General features: G+C 41.0%; 1 protein-coding gene across 1 annotated transcript in view; it reads left to right on the top strand.

Annotated features, from left to right (window-relative positions):
• LOC130034572 (adhesion G-protein coupled receptor F2-like) overlaps positions 1-22675 on the top strand; it is a 31987-nt gene extending 9312 nt beyond the window's left edge. Inside the window, exons 3-9 of the mRNA XM_056126185.1 lie at positions 235-386; positions 4786-5028; positions 6169-7530; positions 14964-15005; positions 16859-16918; positions 20976-21051; positions 22607-22675. Of these exons, the coding sequence (XP_055982160.1) occupies positions 235-386; positions 4786-5028; positions 6169-7530; positions 14964-15005; positions 16859-16918; positions 20976-21023 (1907 nt within the window). The 3' untranslated portion in view covers positions 21024-21051; positions 22607-22675. The remainder of the gene's footprint in view (positions 1-234; positions 387-4785; positions 5029-6168; positions 7531-14963; positions 15006-16858; positions 16919-20975; positions 21052-22606) is intronic.
• Positions 22676-25007: the final 2332 nt, after the last annotated feature.

The following is a 25007-nucleotide window of genomic DNA, read 5'->3' as shown; positions in this document are numbered from 1 at the left end:
CCCCTATACTCTCTCTCTCTCTCTGACTTCTCACTTAATACGTATTTGATAGCTTTGAGGTCACAGTAAGTTTTTATTGGAATGTATAGAGCTGAAATGTATGACAGCCACTGATCTATTTCAATTTTCCTTCAGCTCAGAAAGATGTCTACACTTGGGTGACCCTTGGAGCTTGGCCTCTGCAGTCCAGAAACCCAACCTCAGCATCTCATTCTAATTATTTTTTTCCCCTAGCTGTATGTGATGGTGTCTGTGTGGACAGTTCACACTGCAGTCAACCCTGCCCTCCTGACACTCAGGGAAATATGGGATTTTTATGCAGGCAAAAGCAGTGGCACAAGACTACTGACACCTGCAGAACTCTCAACACCTTCAATATCTTTGAGGTAAAATCCTTTCTTTCACATGCAAAGTGAGACCTCATATTAGCAATGCATGTTACTGCTCTCAGGAAGAGAGGGGGTGAGAAAACAAAAGAGGGGATTGGTGAGTTCGTGCACAAGTAACCAAGTTCCTACTAGCTCTTTATCTTCAAAGATAGCCTGTTCTTTCTTATTATATTTTATTTAAAAATTGAAGGGCCATGGATTATGAGAGTGTAAATATCTATAAAGTTTCAGGATTAGCTCAGTTATAGAATCGAGAATACCAAGTAAGGAGGAAAGTGTGTGGGTGGGGAATGATGTGGTTGGACTGGAATTAATGCTAGGACATTGTGGAAGGTCCTGGACTCTGGTGGTGGTTAGGTGAACATATGTTATTGTTACATATGTTCACCTAACCACCACAACAATAATATGAACCTTAACCCTATTGTAACAATATTTTTTAAACTATAAAAATTAATGTCACTGCATTCCAATGACTGCTAGAGTGCCAATATTCCTTCATCACCATCCACAGGACTCTTTTCGTCTCCTTTCTCACCGCTGGTACCCTCAGTTCTGTGGCCAGAGCCTAATGGTTAATTTCCACTGGATATTGTCATTTCTCTTGCTTTGTTTCTTTATGTCTCTCACATGAGTAGAATCCTCTGGCGTCTTTCACTCAACTGACTTATTTCACTTAGAATGGTACTCCTTATTTCCATCCATTTTGTATCAAAATGCAAGATTTCATTTTTTTCCCCTTATTGTTGAGTAGTATTCCATTGTGTGTATACACCGCAGCTTCTTTATCTACTCATCTGCTGTTGAGCTTTTGGGTTGTTTCCAGATTTTGATTGTTGTAAACAATTCTGCATGAGCATATGCAAATAACATAACTACATCTATTTTGGTGGGGGCTGGTGAATGTTTTACTGTTTTTGGAATAGAATATAGGAGTGGAATTACTACATCATACGGTAGTTCTAATTTTAGGTTTTGCAGATGTTTCCATAGTTTTCCAAATAGAATAAGGCAAATGACAATTCGAGAACAGGGAATGAGGATTCCCTATTCTCTTCATCTCTAAGCACTTGTTTTATTTTTTGAGTTTTTTGGGGGGGTGTTAGTGGGGGGGTGTTGGGGTCATACCTGGTGATACTCAGGGGTTACTCCTGGATCTGTGCTTAGGAATTATTCCTGGCGAGCTCATGGGACCATAAAGGGGTGCCAGAAATAGAACCTGTGTTGGCTGTTTTTAAGGCAAGCACCCTGTCTGCTATACTATCTATCCAGCCCTATCACTTGTTGTTTCTGGTGGTTTTGAAGTAGGCCAGTATTAGTGGTATGAGTTGATAGCTCATTGTTATTTTGCACATTTTTGATTTACATTTCCCTGATATTCAGTGTTGAGAAACATTTTTTTCCTTATTCTGGTTAGCCAAGAAATAGCATATTATTTTTTAGGAAGAGGGCTTCCCAAGAGTGCTCAGGAGACCTAGGGGACCTTTCCACTGGCCTTGGGCAATGAGGCCAGCTATTCAATGAGAGGGATGCTGAGATCTAGGTCCTGCAGTGCCAGGATTACTTGGGCCACCTTGGCAGTACTCAAGTGTCTAAGGTGCACCTGGCAGCAGTTTTCTGAAGACCATGTGGTGCCTAGTTGGCCTCATAAAAGGCTGTATCTTAACCCTCAAGCTCCAAAAAGGCACATTCTTTTTTTTTGTTGTTCTAATATAGTTACTCTTCATTGAATTTTTTATCTTAAATTTTTATTAATGAAACACCATGAGGGACAGTTGTAGACTTACAAATTTTTGTGCTTGGGTTTCAGTTATACAATGATCGAGTCCCCATCCCCCCACCAGTGCCCATTCTCCACCACCACCAGTCTCAGTAGCCCTCCCACCCCCCATCCCCCCATCCCACCCTACCTCTGTGGCAGAGCATTCCCTTTTGTTTTCTTTCTCCTTTTGAGTACTGTGGTTTGCAAAATAGACATTGAGTGGCAATCTTGTTCGGTCTATAGTCTACTCTCATCACCCATCTCCCATCCTGAGAGGAACCTCCCAACACCCTTTATTTGGTGCTCCCTTCTCTATCTGAGCTGCCTCAAAAAGGCACATTCTTAAATATTTTTGGTTATACACAATCAAGGTGCCACCCTTGACCAGATGAATCAGAGCTTAAATTTTATGAAAACCCCAGCTAATATTTTGGGGGGTTCTTTTTGGGACAAGGCACACTTGGTAGTGTTCAGGGCTTACTTTTGGCTCTGTACTCAAGGCTCACATTTTTTTTTCTTTTTGGGTCACACCTGGCAATACTCAGGGGTTACTCCTGGCTCATGCACTCAGGAATTGCTCCTGGCGGTGCTCGGGGGACCATATGGGATGCTGGGAATCGAACATGTGTTGGCCATGCTGGCTGCATGCAAGGCAAACACCCTACCCGCTGTGCTATCACTCCAGCCCCTCAAGGCTCACATTTTGTGGTGCTTGGAGGATTATATGTGGTGCTGAGGATCGATATGGGTTCTGCCTTGCCTATCCTGCTACATACTATCTCTCTGATCCCCAAATAATTTCTGTGCCCATTAAAGCTTGAGAAACCTGCTGACCTCAATGAAATAGTCTCACATATTTAAGTCATTTTAAAAAAGTCAAATTCTAATAAATAAAATAAGGCCAATGTTATTTCTTCTTTTCTTTTCCTTCCTCTCCCTCTCTTTTTTTAAAGCAGGAGTTTCGCCTTTCTGAATTCAACTCCCGACTCTTTCATTGGAATCTGTGTAATTCATTTTTTTGTTCTAAGAACATTCCCTTTCCTAGGAAATGGTGGGTTATGGCTAGAGGTAACTCCAGAGATCTCTAGGTAAAGTCACTGACCAGACTTCAAAGATTGCATACTTGATTCCAGCTCCAGAAAGGCACATTCTTAACTTAAACATTTTTAGATATACACAATCAAGGTGAATTTGGTAGAACATTTTGTAGTCAGGGTGCCTAACTTCATGTCTACTCCTCACTTGAGATCCTAGGTGAAGATTCAGACAAAATGTTTATTTTTGCTTTGTCAAGTTCATTCACTTAGTTCCTCTATACCACCAGTGAGTGAAATCACAGTTTTTTATTTCATTAAACATATTTCTTTCTGATTTTTCAAATGATGTACACCCCAATCTTCTATAATGCCACACTGCTCTGCTACTTTGAAAAAAATTCAGAGATCCATATATCATGATTTATTTATTTATTTATTTAGTATTGTAATGTTATGTAGATTTAGTGATGTACCACCATTTAAAAATCACACAGTCCCCTCACATATATCGAAGTAAAGAATATAATTTTAGTTGGCATTTTAAACAAATTTTTAAATTTTATCTTCATAAAGTTGTTCAGAATATCAGATGTTTTAGTACTTAAAATATTTGCACTTTAGATTATAAACTGCAAAACAAAAGATTTTCTAGCTATCTTCCTTCCCAGATTCTATCCCACACCTCCAGGGAAGTGAAAAGCCAAAGATACATACCCAGTACCCTGAAATCATGTGTCTTTTAGTGGTCAGGTATGAGCCCCCGAGAGGTATGGTCCCTCCTTTTGTTGCACAGACTTAGAAAAGAAATCAGGAAGACCTTCGAGGTGGCTTATGATGCAGAAATTCAGTGTCTATAATCATTGACTAAATGTGTTCAACTAACAGGGAAATAATTTCCGAGTGGGTGTATCTTTTAGACCATCATTTTTCAACTGGAGACCAGTTGGTAAATATTTTTTGCTCTGTGGTTTATGTGGTTTTGGTTATGATTACTTACCACTGCTCTTTCAAAGGAAGCAACCGACTCAGAAATGAATGAGTTAGCAGAATTCCAATACAACTCTGTGTTCACGAGAGGCAGGTGACTAACCTAGAGCCATTCCTGATCTAAAGTGTGGGACTAACAGAGCAGTAATCCATGACTGATGTTGTCTATTACAATTTTCATATTCTCCCATTTGGTATCTCCAAACACTGTTCAGAATTTCTGTCTTAAAATGTGCACTAGTGCTTTGTCCCAGGAGAATATTAAAAATAAGTTTCAGTCGCATTTCTGTCTATGCATAGGATTTTTGTGCAACATACACACACACACACACACACACACACACACACACACATATATATAGTCTATGCCAAATATAACAATAAGTACTTGTCTGGGGAAGGGTATTATGGAGTAGGCAGTTGGCAAGCTGGGACTTCCTGTTCATACAGCTTAGTATTGGTATTCTGCAGCAGATGTGACTTTGAAAGTGTAAAATAGAAACACATAATGCAATACTCAAATAAATCAGGTTGTCCTCAATTTTAGCAAATGTGCTCTTCCATTTAAAACAAAAATCACATGATTAAAACTTCTTTTGTCATTTCTTAGGACACAGAAGCAAATTCGGTCCAACCATTTAAAGAAAATGTTAAAATTCATGAATATGCTGCAAAGCAAGAGACCATTACTGAGAAGTTGTTGCGGAGGTGTCCGAAGGATCTGTCCTGTGTCCTCAGGAAGATCCAGGAGTCTCCCAGGATGCCGGGAAACATCGCTGTCATTGTGGACCTCTTACACAACATCTCTACCTCAGTTGCCTTCCGGGGAGGTGTTGATAAGGCAAAGATGCAGGTGAGTGGCTCTAAAGATTTGCTACAACATTTTTATGGAAGAAAAGAGTTGCAGCTTAGGCTAAGTGTTCTTTGCTCTTTTGAGCACTAAAATCCTGTCTTTCACCTAGATTTTCCATACTTGATCTTAGCCAAAAAGCCAATAAACTAGCACTTAAGTATCTTCAATGCCCAGTATAGGAATATTTAATTCCTCAAAGAAAGACTAAAAATCTAATGGAAAAATTGAATACGTTCAAGTAACAAAGATTTAGGGAAAGCACATACCAAGTACTGAATCGCACACTGGTAAATGCTTTTCCAATGTAGATTTTGGTTTGTGGAAACCCATTCTCGAGGAAGATTTCTCTTACTTTTTATTGTGAATCAGAAAAGTTGCTAAAATGGAAGATACCCAAGTGTAGTTGCTGTGAAAATGAGAAATGGAGCAGAATCCATTAATTTGCTTCTGAGCCCAGAATAAAAAGTGGATGTCAAACATTATAGTCAATTCCTTATTTTCTAGCTTCTGGTGAAGGCTCTTACACAGTTAGGATTTCACAGACATTAATCATGTAATGGGTGCTCTCACCAGAATAAGAAAACTGCCAATTTTACCCAGGTGTGATGCAGAACTGACCATGGGAATGAGCACATTATAAAGAAGGAAAGAAGGAAGGATGCCCACTTCCTGTCTTACAGGAAGACATTTTATAAATGCAAGCAGGGTGATTTTCTTGTAGCTCTGTGGTCCAGTGGGAGCTTCGGAGCTATTGGGGTCACCTGCATTTCATGTTGATAATGAAACTCATTTGTTTAGGTCTGGGTTAAGAGCTGATGTTTTTGTTTGTTTGTTTGTTTGTTTTTGCTTTTTGGGTCATACCCAGCGATGCTCAGAGTTTAATTTTGGCTTTGCACTCAGGAATAACTCCTGGTGGTGCTTGGTGGACCATATTGGATGCTGGGGATTGAACCTGGATTGGCCGCATACAAGGCAAATGCCCTACCCACTGAACTACTGCTCCGACCCCGAGAGCTGAGATTTTTGAGTCTCTAAAATATTCCCGGGGATGCCTAGGAAGCACACTTATAAAAGTCAATCTTGCATATGCTGGTAGATTCAGAGAATGGTTCATTCCTAATTCAAATTCTTTATTGACAGAGTTACAGTGCCATGGCCAACCACATTCTTAACAGCAAAAGCATCTCCAATTGGACCTTCATTCCTGACCAAAACAGCAGCAATGTCTTGTTACATTCAGTCAATTCCTTTGCCAGGAATTTACTTGTGAAAAAACATCCCATTGATATATTGGATGCCTTCATTCACACTCTGGGCACAACCATATCTGGAGAGAACAATGGAAAGAATTTGACTTTTTCAATGAGAGTGAATGACACTGACCACAACGTCACGGGGAGGGTGATGATCAGCCGAGATGAACTTCAGAAGTTGCCTTCCCCATCTCAGGTGGTCAGCATTGCGTTTCCCACCCTGGGGGCCATCTTGGAAGCCAGTCTTCTGGAAAACAACACCGTGAATGGACTTGTCTTGTCTGTCATTTTGCCCAAGGAACTTCAAATGATCTCCCTGAGCTTTGAAAAGATCAGTAAGTCTGAGGAAAGGAGGACACAGTGTGTTGGCTGGCACTCCTTGGAGAGCAGATGGGACCGGCAGGCCTGCATGATGATTCAAGAAAACTCCCAGCACGCTGTTTGCAAATGTAGGCCAAGCAATTTGTTTACCTCTTTCTCAATTCTTATGTCACCCCACATCTTGGAGAGCCCAATCTTGACGTACATAACCTACATAGGGCTGGGCATTTCTATTTGCAGCTTGATCCTTTGCTTGTCCATTGAGGCCTTGGTCTGGAGCCAGGTGACGAAGACAGAGATTTCCTATTTACGCCACCTGTGCATTGCTAATGTGGCAGCCACCCTCCTGATGGCTGATGTGTGGTTTGTCGTGGCTTCTTTTCTTAGTGGCCCGGTGGCACACCACAATGCCTGTGTGGCGGCAACATTTTTCGTTCACTTCTTTTACCTTGCTGTGTTTTTCTGGATGCTTGCCAAGGCGCTCCTGATCCTCTATGGAATCTTGATTGTTTTCCACACGCTGCCCAAGTCAGTCTTAGTGGCATCTCTCTTTTCTGTGGGCTACGGGTGCCCTTTGATCATTGCTGTGATCACAGTTGCAGTCACGGAACCTGGCAAAGGCTACCTGCGGCCTGAGGCCTGTTGGCTCAATTGGGACATGACCAAGGCCCTCCTGGCCTTTGTAGTCCCTGCTCTGGCCATTGTGGTCGTCAACCTCATCACAGTCACACTGGTGATTGTCAAGACACAGCGAGCTGCCATTGGCAGCTCCATGTTCCATGAAGTGAGAGCCATTGTGCGAATCAGTAAGAACATCGCCATCCTTACGCCTCTTCTAGGATTGACCTGGGGATTCGGAATAGCCACCGTTGTCAATGATCGCTCCCTGACCTTCCATATTATCTTCTCTTTGCTCAATGCATTTCAGGTAAGCACAATGCAACTGACCAAGCTTAAAGTGAGAGAATTCAGGAAGGAGTTTTGTGATGTGGGGCTTAGCGTATCATATTTTGACTCAGTAGTCTAAAAGACAGTGGATTTAGAATAGCATGTTAAGTAAGGGGATAAGTCGTTCCAGAAAAGCCTACGTTCAAATTTTAACTCTTTTATACAAGAGTGTGTAACATTCTTTTGAGTTATTTCCTTGAGTTTTCCAAACTGTTTTTCTTATCTACAGGAATTTTTAGAAAAGTGAAATAAAATAGTGAGGGGGACAGCATCAATTATATATATCCTAAAGATGCTTAGCCAAAAACTGAATTGCTGTTAGGAATTTAAATAATGTCATCTCCCTGCAAATCTAAATAGGGATCTGGAAGTACTGAAATACATATTTATTCATTTAAACATTCTTGAAACTAATAGCATTACACAATTTATACATTTTGTTTGTAAATGTATAACAGATTTCATGTATACATGGTTGTAAATCAATATCTGCATATACTACATTGTATATGCTCAAATGTACTCATTCATTATATTTTGCTCTATTTTGAATTCTTTGTTACCATTGACAACCATCAGAAATTCATGGAGAAAGTCATACATACTGCCATTAAGTAGCTACTTTTCTCTCTTATTCCACTTCTATCGATTAACCAAAGTTCATATTGGTTAATATGAACTGACAGTTTCAATGCTTATATATAAAGATATTTTCCCATAATATAAGGATTACACAGAAGTGTGTTTTCCTTATGCAAAGTACTTTTTCACTTAAAGATGTGTCCTAACATTGGGGGGATATGGTTCAGAGTTCATGCCTTAATTCTGTAAAAAACACTGAATTCAATACCTAGCATACAAAAAAAAAAAAAAAACACCACCACCACCACCAACAAAAACCAAAAAAACCCAAAACAAAACAACAACAACTCTAGCATGTATAGATGGCATAATATTCTATGTGCAATAATTCCCTTCTTGATTAAAATTTCAGTTTTTACTTTTTTTCTGACAAAAGTGTACCAAGGAGTTAAGCTTTATTATAAATGTTAAATATGTTGATAACATATTTCATATGTAGATATGTTTATGAGAAACAGTCTTGTTCCTGACATTCCATTTGCTCTCAATGGAATGAACGTCTCCGAATGCAACAGTTATGTGTACCTAGATCGAGAAGTCAACATGACGAATCACCTGGCACCTGAGTTGCGCAGGAGGAAGAGAGCGACTTGGAACATCTTCAAGAGCGTAGAAGAAATAGGTGAGAGGATGAAGAACCTCTGGCTCCGGGCACATCTCTTCGATTCCACTGTTCTTCCTGCATTAACATACGCCTCAGAGACCTGGGCCCTACGAAAACAGGCTGAGAACATTATTCAGATCTCCCAAAGAGGAATCGAAAGAACTATGCTTGGAGTAAACCTCTTCACTCAAATGAGAGAAAGAATCTGGAGTTCCAATCTCCGTCGATGTGTCAAGAATCAGGGATGCTGTCTCGTTTGCCAATGTGTCAAAAGTCAGATGGGCTGGACACGTAATGAGATTTGGAGACAACCGCTGGACTAGAGCCCTTACCGACTGGATTCCACGGGACGTCAAAAGATCGCGTGGCCGCCCACCTATGAGATAGTCAGACTTCTTCTTCAAGACCCTGAACTATTGGTTTGAGACTGTTCATGTTCCTAGAACGAGCAGACACCATTGGGCTGCACTAGCATGCGACAAGGACAAATGGAGATGTTACTGGTGCCTGCTTGAGCAAATCGATGAGTAAAGGGATGTCAAGTGATCAAGTGAAGTAGATAAGAACTAATTGAAAAGGAATTCTTTACATTTCTGAAGGACTACATTGCCCTTTATTTTATTTATTTATTTTTTGCTTTTTGGGTCACACCTGGCGATGCATAGGGGTTACTCCTGTCTCTGCACTCAGGAGTTACTCCTGGCGGTGCTCAGGGGACCATATGGGATGCTGGGAATCGAACCTGGGTTGGCCATGTGCAAGGCAAACGCCCTACCCTCTGTGCTATCTCTTCAGTCCCTACATTGTCCTTTAGATATAGGACAATATTATCTTTTTCCCCTTGAATATATGCCTTTTTAAAAAATAAATGTTTTGCCTAATAAATAACAGAGATTTCAAATTAATTATTTCCCATTTAAAAAAAAATTTTCAAGTATCGGGGCTGGAGCAATAGCACAGCTGGTAGGGCGTTTGCCTTGCATGCGGCCAACCCAGGTTCGATTCCCAACTTCCCATATGGTCCCCTGAGCACCGCCAGGAGTAATTCCTGAGCACAGAGCCAAGAGTAACTCCTGTGCATTGCCGGGTATGACCCAAAAAGCAAAAAAAAAATTTTCAAGTATCAATGATGTCATTTACAATTAAAACTCTGATGCCTTGAAGAACAACATCAATAATAATAATAATAATAATAGGGATGCCCCACCTTTTGAATCTGTATGGCATTTCCATAGAAAATGTTCATTGTACTTCAATTTTTTTTGGTAGTTATCAATGTCCTTACCCACATTTATGCAGTCAGTCCTCAATAAGACTGCACTAGGAAACTTAAGATTTCCAAATTTCTCTTCAGCAGAACCTTTAATGAGTTCTCACCCCTTCTTTTTTCATCGCCTTTGGTGTACCTTAACTGAATTTTGTTTTGGACAAGTCTGGGTGCCTAGTATTTTGCGACCATGATATCCTCTGCCTAATTTATCAGGATCAGTTTATAATTTCAATTAAATTTCTGCTTTGCACGGAGGAGATTGGTTAGTACTAATAGGACAGTGAATAGCTGAGACACGGTTGAAGTGAGGGCCAGAAAGGGGCAGGTTTTAGTCAGTGGTGTGCTGAAGCTGACTTACAGTGGTTCATGAGAACTAGTTTTGGTCTTCAGAAATTTTGGTGAGCTGTGTGTAGAGACAAATTAAAATGATATTACAAAGAATTGCAATTTAATGAGTTAGAGGTAAAACAAATGTCATATATTATTGAAACTCATCACACTCACTTTCTAATTGTCTTTCTACATTTTATTATACTCAAGGTCATCTGTATGCATTTTTTCTGTACAGAAACACACAAAAAATGTGATGCCCACCTATTCCTGTTTCCATGTTGGGTGGGTTTAAATCAGCCAATCTGGGAAGATCTAACCATGAAGGTGGTGAATTCTGCAGATGAGAATTGCCAATTGTTACTTATCAACCTGTGAGAGGATCAGGGCAACATTGGACTGAGTGGATAGGAGGATCATACATCTAGCAACTGAGGTGGAGATAGTCAGTTGAGCTTTAAGTAGTGGGACAAGTGGAGTTTAAGGACGGATTAGGAAGAAGGACAGCTGATACTGACACTGATGAAGAGAAGATTGAGAATAGTGATTCATAAGCACATCAGGAGAGGGGAAAAATCCTGGTAAGCTATGGGTGTGGGCTGGAACGATAGCACAGCGGGTGGGGCGTTTTCCTTGCACACGACTGACTGGGGTTCAATTCTTCCGTCCCTCTCAGAGAGCCTGGAAAGCAACTGAGAGTATCCCACCTGCTCTGCAGAGCCTGGCAAGCTACCCGTGGCACGTTTGATGTGCCAAAAACAGTACCAAAAAAGTCTCACTTTGTGTTCCCGGAGCGAGAAGATGCCATTGGGCTACATTAGCATGTGACAGGGACCAATGGAGACGTTACCAGTGTCCATTAGAGCAAATCAATGAACAATGGGATGACAGTGCTACAGTGGTACAGCCCAATGGGTAGTGCTTCCATTATTTTATTTTTGTTTGTGAATTTTAAAACAGCTGATTATATAGATTTTTTTATTAATTAGGTCACCTTTGCAATGCCAGAATATAAAGTATAAAAGAGAATATAAAAGGCCTTTTATATTCATTGGATTTATTTATTCATTCATTTACGATAATTCATTTTTATTTATTTATTTATGGCTTTTTGGGGCCACACCCGACTATGCTCAGGGCTTACTCTTGCTCTGCACTCAGGAATTACTCCTGGCAGTGCTCAGGGGACCATATTGGATGCTGGGGATCCAACCTGGGTCGGCTGCATGCAAGGCAAGTTCGCTCCTCAGTGTACTGTCACTCCAGCCCTTATCCATTGGTTTTAAAACTTCACCACTGCCTTTAGTAGAAGTATTATTAACTGGTCACTTGCTGCCTTGACTTCTCACTGTGTCAATCCATGACATCTGGTTGGAATCTTTTCTTAAAGAAGTAATTGTGGACTGGATCAAGTGTAAGGACCCATACCATTTTTCTAGGAGGAGAAAAGTAAATATCTTGACACTTTGGGCTGCTGTGATTATAATGTACCATTGACTGGATGTATGATGGGGAACAGAAATTAATTTCTTACGGTTCTTGAGGCTGAGAAAATCCAAGATCAAAGTTCATGCAGAATTCATGTCAGGAGAACCTGCTTCCTATCTATCTTCTTTCTATCACCTTACATGGTGGCAAGGTCAAGGGGATGAATCCTCTGTGTTCTCTTTAATCCTATTTTTGATAATGCCACCCTCATAAAATTATCTCACAAAGGCCCACTTCCAAATACCATCACATTGGGTATAAGAATTTAATAATTTTAGGGGGCAGGGATGGCACAAACATTCAGTCTAAAGCAAATATTTTGAAATTTTGGAGAGAATCTTGAGATTTCCTTGCTCAAAGTGTGCTTTTTCTGTTAGAGCAGAAAATCTATACAAATTTTACTTGATCAGATAACATAATTTATATATCAATAATTTTTTTCAAATTTTCTGAATGAAACTGTGTGACTTTTCATGTGGTAGCAGGGACCAACAAAATGATAATCAAGTGGAAGATTTTCCTGATCCAAGCAGAAGATTATTTTGCAGTTATAATATTTATAACTATTAATATATTATATAATGCAATAGTTATTAATATTGGTTAATGAATGCAGGTTGCATTCATATTCATAAATAAAGCAATAAAACATACAGAGATATACACATATGGTGTACACAGACACCATATTTATTGAGCATTTATTTTCTGTCAAGTATTATGTTAAATGTTGCAGACATATATATATTCTCAAGAAGTTAAGCATCTCAGAAAAAGAGAAATCCATTTGAATCTTTTAGCTAAAGAATTATATATTTACAAAGGAACAGGTTTATACTGTAATTCTCATATGTTTGAATAATTTAACTTCTGGGAGAAATTTATGGATGCTCTGGTTCACCATATATTCCTAAACCATATCAAGACTGAGATGTATTTGAATCATCAGAAATGCTAGGTTGTAATAATGGACCATACTGGCAACATTTCTCCAGAGTCACAGTGAGCTTTCTCAGTGGTTATTCTTGTAGGCTACTAGCATCACACGAAAGTTATAGGAGCACTCCAGGATTTGCATTACTTGTTGGATTGGGTGAATGAAGATGTGTATATTAGTGTATGGGGACAATAAACAGAACAGGTGGTCTTATGCTTGTCCCTGTGGTGTCCTCTACCACTCAACCAAGCAACCAAGCTTTTCTACATCTTGGAAGCTGGGTTGTTAGAATTGTTCCTTCTAATGACCAACTGGTTATAACATCTGTATGATGCCTTTTGTATTAAACCTACATAGATTAGCAGGCCTATGCCTGGGTAGGGGCTCCCATTCAACCATGCGACTAGAGCAGTTAAACAAGGAGATGAATCAATCAAAGGTCATTATCTCACTTGCTTTCTGAGGTGAACCAAGGCCTGAGTAACTATACTTTCAAGAGAAATTTTGTCTAATAAATGTTACGATTGCATTTTGAAAGTTGAATCTCTCAGCTTCCTTTCCTTAAAAACAAAACTGAAAACTCAGATGGATGATTATTATAGAGGGGCAGGCTCCTTTTGATTTATTGGAATCTTACTTTGTATGGACAATAAGGCATGAGCTAATTGATTTTCTCTCTCTCTCTCTCTCTCTGGATTATATTTAAATCATATATTTCTGGACACTCATTGAGCGCTTAGAATTTCAATCATTTTCTCAGGGAGAGGAAACAACAGCTGTACCAAGGACTTCCTCCTGACTCTGCAGTCAGAGATCACTTCTGGCAGAGCTTAGGTGGACCATATGTGGTGCCAGGGACTGAGCCTGGGTTGGTTTCATGCAAGGAGAGTGCTGTACTCTCTCCCTACCCTGTTCAATCTGTTTTGTGTCTTTGTTTTTCTAAGTAACTATGTTCTCAATTTTTTTTTCTGGCAAGTTATGTAGTGTTCTTCGGTTGTGGAAAGAGGAAAGGAGGGTTAAGATGTTCTTGGAAGCTAAGATGATCTATTTTTGTTTTTTCCTCTGGGAGTTTCTTTCCTTATTTAAATTGTCCAGGGATAATAAGGCAATTTCTTACCTACCTTGTTTTTTGACTTGATTTTGATTTTGTTTCTGGGACCAATCTGGTAGGTTTGTGTGTGTGTGTGGAGGGGGGAGGTTACTGTGTGTGGGATGTACTTGCTCTGGGTCTGAAGATTATTTCTTGTGGTTCTTGAGAGCACATGTAATGCTAGGAATTGAAGCTTGGCCTCTGTTATGAAGGCAAGTGCATAATAGAGGCCAAGTTAACTAGTTGAGCTCTCTCTCTCTGGTTCCAAGGGGGCTTACCTGGGAGAAAGATTGGTCAGTGAAGCTTGGGATTTTCTGTTTTTTTTTTCCAGTCTGGGGATTTAACCCTGGACCTCATGGTGTCAAGGCAGGCACTCTATTACTGAACGATTATCCCCGGACCTTCTTACCTAACTCTTTCTTCACGGTCACAGTCCTCCCGTTGTTCATTGATTTGCTCAAGCGGGCCCAGTAACGTCTCCATCGTGACACTAGTTGTTAACTGTGTTTGGCATATTGAATATGTCACGGGTAGCTTGCCTGCCTCTGCCGTGCGGGCGAGATACTCTCAGTAGTTTGCCAGGCTCTCTGAGAGGGGCGGAGGAATCGAACTCGAATTGACCATGTTGGCTGCGTGCAAGGCAAACGCCCTACCACTATGCTATTGCTCTTTCTTGAATCACAAATTTTGGTTAGATGCAAAACTCCTGATACATGTCCAAACACTTTCATTTTGTGAAAATAAAATTAAATTTCTGAATAGTTGTGTAAGAATTAGGGATCTTGGTCTATTTAGTTACTAGGTTATCCCAAGTATTTAGTTACTGGAGTACCTCAAAATATCTAGATCAGTGGTTGGCATATGGAAGAGGCTTCTTTGTTGATTGGAGGAATCCCAGTGTTGTGATTAAAATGAGCCAAACATTTAAGAACATAGTTTTCTTTTCTTTTTTAAAAATCATTTTATCAGTTCCAAAATTAATGCTGGTATTTGTTGTTATAGTCCTCATTATTTTTATGTAAATGGATCTTCTTCTCTCTTTACTTTCTCAGGGGTTCTTCATTTTGGTGTTTGGAACAATCCTGGACCCAAAGGTACTGTACAATCCTCTTGTGTTTTTTATTTTCTGCATTATCAATATCTGAAATACTCACTAGTAAAACTACTTATTGGAGTCTCAGCTCCATCGTTTATATAGACACATGTCCAAAGCCATGTGGCTCTTTACAATGCAAGCAATATCTATCATCATTCAAGCTCTTATCAGGTGAAGCATTAACTTTCAGAAAATTTGAAGGGATTCCTATTTTTAGCTTTATAGTTGAGGAAGTAGACCAAGTAGCCTGCCTAAAATCTGTTCAGACACTCACTCTTAACTAGCTGAAACAGAGAAGGTATTTATTAAATCTCACAATATCATCTTTGGGAAGGTCTCTCTTGGGTTTCTCAGTGTGAGTGCCACACCCCAGGAATCATTCCCAATCTGTGGCACAGAACTGCTTCACAAGAGACACCACTGCTTTGCTGGGCCTGCTGGACCCACGGCAGACAATGAGTGCAAATGTCCAGTTGCTGCTTCTGCTGTCTTGGAAGTCCCCTTCCACCTGCTACATGTTTGATGGGCTGCATCCACGTCCTAAAACAGCACCTAAGCTGTAAGGGACATGGGGAGACGGAGTTCCTGACTTTTATCCTGAATACACAGGGTGCAGAGAGGAAAGTTCTCCAGAAAACCAGTAAAGGTGGACGGTGAGGAAAGCAAATAAAATCTCAACAAATAAAGCATAAAATGTTAACTCCCTCCAGTTGCTACAATTAATCTCTGTGGGGTGCCATACCTGGTTGTGCTCAGGGATCACTTCCGGCAATGCTTAAAGGATTATATGTGGTACCAAAGATGGAACTGGAGTTGGCCAAGTGTAAGGAAAGCATCATAATCCCCGTTCTGTCTCCTTCCTTGAGCCCTCCTTTTTTTAAAATTTTTTTTAATTTATTTTTTTCTTTTTTTATTAGTGAAACACCATGAGGTACAGTTATAGGCTTACAAATTTTGTGCTTGGGTTTCAGTTATACAATGATCAAGTGCCCATCCCTCCACCAGTGCCCGTCATCCATCACCACGGGTCCCAGCATCCCTCCCACCCCCCATTCCCCCCCGTCCCATCCTGCCTCTGTGGCAGGGTATTCCCCCTTGTTCTCTCTTTATTCTTTTGGGTACTGTGTTTTGCAAGAGAGGCATTGAGTGGCAATCATGTTTGGTCTATAGACTACTTTTAGCATGCTTCTCCCACCCTGAGAGGGTCCTCACAACACCCTTCATGTGGTGCTCTCTTCTCTATCTGAGCTTCCTTTTCACCTAGAACATGTGGCTGGCCTTCCATTCATGGAGCAAAATTCCTGGTACTAATCTTAGCCATTCCTGGGTGTTAGTCTCCCTTTTTGCTGCTTTATGTTCCCCAGATGAATGCAATCTTTCTGTGTCTATCCCGCTCTTTCTGACTCATTTCGCTTAACATGATACTTTCCATGTAGTACCACTTGTATGTAAATTTCATAACTTCATCTTTTCTGAGCCCTCCTTTTAAAACTGGATTGTCTCAGTATAAAAAGTTTGAATAAGTGACACACTGTGGGAAATACTCAATGATCCAAATGTCACTCAGGTGTTTTTGAAGATACTTCCGAAGCTATGCCAAGGTTTCTTCAAATTTATAGGAAACAATATTTCCTATCCTTGGGTTTTGTGAATAGGGTCCTTGACCTTGAGTCTTTAATACCAGCTCCTGTCTCTCCTTTGTTCCCACCTTCCCCGACAGCTTCTTTCTGTTACTGATCGACTTCCCAAGCCAGCAACAGCAATGCAATCCCTTGTCATAATCTTTTCCAGGTTTAGGTACACTTGTCAACTTCTAGATGCTTTAATTCTTACCTCCTTTCATTTATTTAGATAAGAGAAGCCTTAAAGGGACGAATAACCTCTGCGAAATGGATCTCCAGAATGTCAGAGGTAAAATTTCCATGTCCAGTTTTGTGCTGAAGTGTTCGACAAGGTAACGATGTTGGTGTTTGTGGCAGCTGCAAACCTACACTTTGTAGTACGGGTTTCCCAGAGGTGCCAAGTGTGCTCCTTCTTGAACTGCTTTGGTAGTTTTTGTAATACTGGAACCGCATCCAAAAAAGAAGAAAGTAACCTTAAATGCACTCAGAGCCGAGTGACAAAGTGGCAGGATCAGCAAGGGTGACCCTCAAGTTATAAAGCAGAAAATTAGGCGATAAAAAGTCTCAGATTCTTCCCTCTTACTCTCTTTAACTCTAATTGTTTAAACCACACCCGAAGCAGGAAAATCCTAGGGAAACAAATTCTCACCCTACATAAAGAACTTCCTATTAGCTTGATTTTCTTGAGGAACAGGCTGCTGTGGTTCCTGGAATTAGAGAAGGCAGCTCGAGGCCTATTGAGGGATGTCATAGGAAGAAGTTTAGCTGTAGACAGTAGTATACACAGCTTTGACTCTATTTTCTATAATTTAGAATTTATGTTATTTAAATGTGTGACACAGTAACTGGCCTGAGTGAGGGATACGTTGGAATAGATTTATTTATTTATTATTGGAGGTGGATTGGCCATATCTGGTTGTATTTCAGGCTCTGTGCTCAGGGGTCACTCCAGGTGGCACTCTGGGGACCACATGGTGCTGGGGATTAAACCCAGGCTTTATGCAAGCCAGGCAAGTATTCAGCCTATTAAGCCATTTCCCTGGCCCAGGAAAACATTTAAATATCAGTAAAATTTCGGGGGAACCGGAGAACATACCTAGCAAGAAGAGAGGTGGTGAGCTAAAGTTTCCCACATCCACGTGTAATTGGATCTGTATTTCCTTGGGGAGGCCTCGGGGACTAGCTGGCAGAGATTTGCATGAGGGGTTTGACAGCTCATACGTGCACTGAGGCCTGTGTGTGTCCCCTGTATGTTCACTCCTTGCCTTTTCACCCCCAGAGAAATCTATCTTTGTCTCTCTTACCTATAATAGGGTTAACGGCCAATAGTTTATTTTCACCCCTTGATTTTTTAAAATTCCATTCGCCCCTTACTTTTATCTAAATTTTTACATCTTACTCCTAGACCTTGGTCTGTGCCTGTGAGATTGCTGACCTATTTTAATCTAGCTGGGAAAGGTAAAAACAAAATTAGAAAAAACAAAACAAAAAACAAACAGGCTTTCTGGACAACAAGTGTAACCAATGGTCTCAAACTTATTTATTTATTTGGTTTTGGGGCTACACATGACAATGTTCAGGGATTAATCCTGGCTCTGCATTCAGGAATCACTACTTGTAAAACTTGGGAGACCATAACGGGTGCAGGAGATTGAACCTGGGTCAGCCACATGCAAGGCAAAAGCCCTAGCTGCTATATTATTGCTCCAGCAACGGGGCGTGGGGCTTCTCAATCTTGACCAAACGTGGTGATCAACTGGGAAGCTTCAGAAAATGCTACCTGGTCCCATCCTTTGAGGTGCTAATTTGATTGATCTACAGTGTGGCTTGGGTTTGAGGAATGTAATTGAGGTTGACAACCACTCATTAGAGCCATGATGGAGTCTTTGTGCAGTGTAAATATTTGTGTCCAAACCAGCCTGCCTGGTGTAAACACTTTCCTACGATCTCACTCGGGTTTACCACTGTGCTCTCAAGAGAGAGGTGGGGCTCTACTGCTAAATCCACCCTGTCCCTTTCTTTTCTTGTTTTCAGCTTTGGTCCATGCTTCCTTAGGGAAGTTTTCAAAGGCGTCACTGTGTCCACTTATTTGTACTTTTTTTTTTTAAAAAATTAAAAATTTTTTTTTTATTAGTGAAACACCATGCAGTACAGTTGTAGATTTACAAATTTTTGTGCTTGGGTTTTGATTATGCAATGATCAAATACCCATCCCTCCACCAGTGCCCATTTTCCACCACCATGGATAATATCCCTCTCACCCCCATCCCCCCATCCCCCCTGCCTCTGTGGCAGGGCATTCCCTTTTGTTCTCTCTCTCTCCTTTTGGGTATTGTGGTCTGCAAAAGAGGCATTGAGTGGCAAACATGTTCAGTCCATAGTCTACTTTCAACATGCATCTCCCCTCCTGGGAGAATCCTCCAAACACCCTTTATTTGGTGCTCCCTTCTCTATCTGAGCTGCCCTTTCCCCTAGAATGCCCAGCTGGCCTCTAAGCTATGGAGTAATCCTCCTGGTACTGATCTCGGCTATTCTTGGGTATTAATCTCCTATTTTGTTACTTTATATCCCCTAGATGAATGCAATCTTTCTATGTCTATCCCTCTCTTTCTGACTCATTTCGCTTAGCATGATACTTTCCATGTAGTACCATTGTATGTAAATTTCATGACTTCATCTTTTCTAACAGTTACATAGTACTCCATTGTATTTGTGCTTTATGTGAAAGATAAATCGGGATTATAGCTAGAACGTTAGTAACAGTTGTTGTCTGAGTCCATGGTTTTAACTAGGATCGAACTTTAATAAAAATTCAGAGCTTTTTCAAAACACCACCATTCACACTCTACTCATCCCCCTTTTAAATATAACCATAATTTTTGGGGGGGGGTGGTAGACTAATGAATTCTTTTGTTGGTTTGTTTGGGGGCCATACCCAACTGTGCTCAAGGCTTACTCCTGACTTCATGCTTAGGGAACCAAATGTCAGGGAAGACCAGCCACATGCTAGGCATGTTCTGTACCCATAGTGCTGTCTCTCCAGCTCCCTAGTGAATTTTTTAAAACCCTCCAGTGATTTTTTTTTCATGTGCTACAAGATTAAGGTTAACACCTTGTCTAATAAAAAGTGATCCTAACTTGAAAATCTTCATTCTACCCACTTGCCTTAGTGCATCGCAAATGAACTTTGTCAGCCCTCTGCAGAGAAAGTAGGCTTCTTCGTATATTCTCTTCTGCTTTGTGTCTGATCACTAGGGAGCAATTATCCACAGTTCACACTTAATTATCCACTCGTCTCCTGCCTGAGAAATGTCCATTCCACTCCCCAACCTCAAGAGAGTAAATGTGTTTGCTCTTGTGGTGGGTGTGGTGTTGGAATAATGTATGCATGAAAGAACCATTAGCAGTATTGTAAATGATGATACATCCATAAAAATGGGAAACAGTATGCGGCCCTGAGCAATAGTACAGCGGGTAGAGCATTTGCCTTGTGTGAGGCTGATCTGGGTTCGATCCCCGGTATCCCATATAGTCCCCTGAGCACTGCCAGGAGTAATTCCTGAGTGCAGAGACAGAAGTAACCTCTGAGCATCACTGGGTATGACCCAAAAGCTAAAAAGAAAAATAAAGAAAAGAAATGGGAAACAGTAAATGTTTTATGTTATAAGCATATCTAGAGATCTTTTTTTTGCAGCAGTTGCTTAAAAAACTAAATAACTATATAATTCAACCCCCCAAAGTAAGATAAAATAATCTAGACCATTTTTAAATAAATGTGCTTGTATGTATATATTTTATACCTGATTTGATGAATTCACCTATGCTTATGTCATAAGAATTCTACTAATAAATTCATGTATTACACATCTTAGATAATGAAGCAAAGAATGTCTCATTTAATTTGTCAGGGACTCATGGGCAGTGTTCAGGGACCATTGATGTTGGATTCAAGCCAGTAGTTCCCACATGTAAATCATGTACTCCAGCCCTTTGAGCCATCTCCCCAGAACTAAGGATGCTTTAGAGCCCGGTGCATGATTGGGGTGGCCAGATCATTGAGGCTCTCAGCAGCCATCTGGAAAAGAAGCAAGTTAAGGAACTAGAAGTCATGTTAGGGCTTCTCTCTTCCTCCATGCTTATCAGTTGCTTCTCCCCATCTCCCTCCAAATGGGACCTTACCCAGAAGAGCAAGCCCATACAGGAAGGAAAAGGACCTCTTACATAAATCTGTTCTCATGTTCTTAGTGGACTAGTACCAAGACAGAGAGAGATGATAGGTGAAAGGAAAAAATGAAGTTCTCTACGTGTTTGGAATAATTTGCAATTATACATTTATTCTTCAACAGAATGTCTCATCTGACTTCTCCTGCCACCCCACCAAAGGGCCGAGCTAACAAAGCAACTGTCTCTCGATCCAGGGAGGTAAGTGCAAGTAATCCATCCGTATAAGTATGGCACATGGCCTTCCTTTAAGAAAATTATGATTTGGGGCTGGAGCAATAGTACAAGTGGGTAGGGCGTTTGCCTTGCATGCGGCCGACCCAGGTTCGATTCCCAGCATCCCATATGGTCCGCTAAGCACCGCCAGGAGTAACTCCTGAGTACAGAGCCAGGAGTAACCCCTGTGCCTCACTGGGTGTGACCCAAAAAGAAAAAAAAGAAAATTGTGATTTGATTTATTCTCATTTTAAAAAATCCCCCTTAATTAAAAATTCTCTCTCTCTCTCTCTCTCTCTCTCTCTCTCTCTCTCTCTCTCTCTCTCTCTCTCTCTCTCTCTCTCTCTTTACTATCTAGTCTCACCTAGCATGGAATGGAATTATATTTCTAAGGGATGGGATTATATTTCTAAGTACCAGTAAACTGAAAGTTCTCTATGAAACAATTAATGATGTCTGAGAATGTTTATAAGTTAGCTCAAAGAAGAAAGAGGGGAATGAACAAAGGTGCTTGTTCTTCACAGCTGCTCGGACTTCTCCTTCATTACTCTCGAATTTTTTGTTTTTGTTTCTGTTTGGGGGCCACAACTGGCAGTGCTCAGGTGTTACTCTTGACTCTCTGCTCAGGAATCTTTCCTGGCAGATACAGAGGACCATATGGGGTGCCAGGAATCAAAACTGGGTGAGCTGCCCTAAAGACAATCGCCTTTCCAACTATACTATCTCTCCAGTCCCACCTTTATTTCTCTGGATAATGACAGCATCTCCCAGTGCCCCTCTTTTCCATAGTATTACAAGATCAATGAGTCATGGGAAACACTCTTTGAGAGGCCTCAGGACTGGTGGGGCAGTTTATGTTTTGCTTACTCTGCAGCAGTGTCAGAGAGAGAAACAGAAGGAAGGATGTCTCGGGGAATCAGAAATGTTTCTACCCTCACTCTGGTGGGAAGGGAGTCACCCAGATACACGGACATGGGCGGACAGGGATTTCAATCTTCCATCTTTTGTATTCCTCTAGATTTACAGAAAGACCCAACCAGGAGACAGACATCCCCTATACCTTAGATCTGCATGTGCAGTAAGGCAGGGAAGTGTAGTTGAGGTGTCTATAAAAAGAAAGAGAGAAGAAGAAAGAGACAGAGATAGAAACAGAGAGACAGGGAGATAGAAATACAGAGAGAAACCCAGAGACTGAGACTCACAAAGGGACAGATTCAGTGTCAAGGACAGAAGCAGAGAGAGATGTCAAGAGAGGCACTCAGGTAAGCATAGAGAGTCCCCTACAGAGCGACTCCCTCAGCCTAAAGGGTTTTTGTCCAAAGATGTGGATGGGCCCAAGGGTGAGACAAGGTTTGTAGCTCCACATTGGCATGCCCTGGATTTCAGAGTGACCTAGAGTTTCTCCATTGACTCAGGGGCTGGTGCTACCCAAAGAGGTTCTTGTTCAAGACAGAGAGAGTCAGTCAGGCGAGAGCTGTGGTGAGGTATTTGGGTCTTGCTGCTTGGACAGTAAAGCTGTGATTTTTCTGTTCTTGACAAGGTCATACATTCCAGGGATGGCAGAGCCCTCAGGAGGAATGTGCTTGTTCCTGTCTTCTGGCCTCTGGGATTATGAAGAAACCTCCCACACCGTGGTGCTGGTGGATGAGGGCCCAGTGGGGAAGGATGAAAGGTCCCTCTAGAGGTCTAAGTTCTTCTTTGCTGGTCAACATTTCCCCCCAACACAAACCTATACATCCTGTGCTCTTCAAGTCCTCCAGAAAGTGGTGGGATGTCGGTTTCCCCAGGCATCCGGACCATGCTGCTGGAAGGCGTTTCCAGTCAGGAAAAGTGTTTCAGCTCACCTGGGGAGAAATGACCTGGATATCACCTGGCTGGATTCTGTGGGTGGCTGAGGGAGACACCCTTGTGAGTCATCGTCAAAAGTTGGGTTGACTCAAAGTAGGCCATTGCCTGTTCTACAAGATGAGCTTCGCTGCCCGTCCCTTCCATCTCTACAAACTTTAGCGGATTGCATGGTGGCCGCAGTTGGGACTTTGATGCAATGTCTTTGGTCATAAGCTAAATGAAAAGCTGGACAAGAAAGATGCTGGTTTAAAATGAAGGAGACTGAAGTCTGGAGTGAGAGCTCACAAATCCTCAAGTTCGAGTTCTGATGGCTCTCAGCCAGGACTTGCTTCTAAAATCCATGGAGCCACGAAAGAAATTGTTGTCAGCTCTGACAATGTAATCTTAGCCTTCAATAACAATGTTTTGAAACCTGGGATAGGGAAGGGGAAATATTATATTTCAAGCAGAGAACTGCTCATTTTCATAACAGTATGTAAACAAATTCAACATTCAAACTAGGAGCCACCAATGTGGTTATCTATACCAGTAGTTTCAGTAGGAAAACTTCTAGGAAGAAAACAAGAGGAAGCTATTTAATAAGGTACACAGCATATGGACAGATGAAGAAGAAAATAGGCGAATAAAAAAAAAGGGAAACAAGAATATCCCCAAATTATCCCAAGAGCTAGGATTAATTAGTGAGACTTTCTTTGTGCATAAACAATTCCTTCTGCCCCACCCCCACCCTATTTACTGAAAAGGGAAGTTTTAGAAAAACAAATAGAATAAAGAGGTAAGAAGATGGGAAAATATACCATCTGGAGGATTCATCTTTCAAGTGGCACGGCTCATTTTGGGACGACTGCATCCATTTCAATGGAGCCAGCCATTAACTCTGTGGGACCATATCTGGTGGTGCTCAGGAGACCATGTGGTGATGAGGATAGGACCTTCATCAGCTGTATACAAGGCAATCACTTTCATCCCTATACTTCAGATGATGGTTCTGAGTTGGTATTTTCCAGCATATCTCTTGGGACTCTTCAAGGGAGGGGAAGAGGAACAGACACAAAGGGAAATACGTCACTTACCCAGAGACAATAGATCGAAGTGAGGACAGAATGAAGTTGAGTAATCAGGAAATACTTTAGAAAAGACTGAGTCCAATTGCTTCTATATTACAACTGGATACTCTGAACACTGGTACTGATAGGAGGTCTGTTTTCTTTCTTGTGTTGTTTACTGAGCATGCACATTGGTGTAGAGGCACAACCGACTCAATTGTAGTCATTCCTTGGATAAGGTGATGGGAAAAGCATTTGACCTTGGGCTTTTTATTGACCAAGAAAGGCTCTCAATGCTGACAGAGAGTCTGAATAATTATTTGAAAGTTCTTTGAAGAAGGAACATTCTTAGTCTTGGGGCCCACAACCCAGTGTGTATCCACCTGAGAGATATCCTTGCCCCTCAAGGCAGAAGAGGAGTTGGGGAGAAACCAGGCTAAGACCTGTCTGTGTCCTGCTCACATGTCATGAAGGAAGGGGTGACTCAAGGAGTTTCCCCAGCATCCCAGGGAAATTTTTTTTTTCCCTTTATTGTATTTTATTTTTTTTTTAAAGTTGTAGATTTACAATTTTATGTGCTTTGGTTTCAATTATACAATGATCAGATACCCATCCCTCCACCAGTGCCCATTTTCCACCACCATGGATAATATCCCTCCCACCCCCATCCCCCCATCCCCCCTGTCTCTGTGGCAGGGCAATCCCCTGTGTTCTCTCTCTCCTTTTGCATCCCAGGGAAATTTAAGGAGAAAATATATAGTATAATGGATAACAATCCTTCAGAAGGTTATTTAAATTACTTAGATTTGATTTTCCCATAAACAAATTGGCAATAAGAGAGCTTATCTCATAGGGTTGTTGTACATATTAAATGAATAAATGTAAGTAAAAAAACTGGAATATTATTTAGTAAATAATAAATGACAATTAAATGGTTTTAGTTGCCTTTATGAGGGTACCTGAAAATTCATGCATACACAAAAAACACAAGCAAACATGTAGGCATGGACTTTGCTTGAGGTGGTATATAGAAACTCATGGAAATGA

This window comes from Sorex fumeus, unplaced genomic scaffold (assembly GCF_029834395.1).
Source record: "Sorex fumeus unplaced genomic scaffold, SorFum_2.1 ptg000061l, whole genome shotgun sequence".
NCBI lineage: Eukaryota > Metazoa > Chordata > Mammalia > Eulipotyphla > Soricidae > Sorex > Sorex fumeus.
Note: the sequence above shows the minus strand (reverse complement) of the source record. Positions and strands in the feature narration are given on the sequence as shown.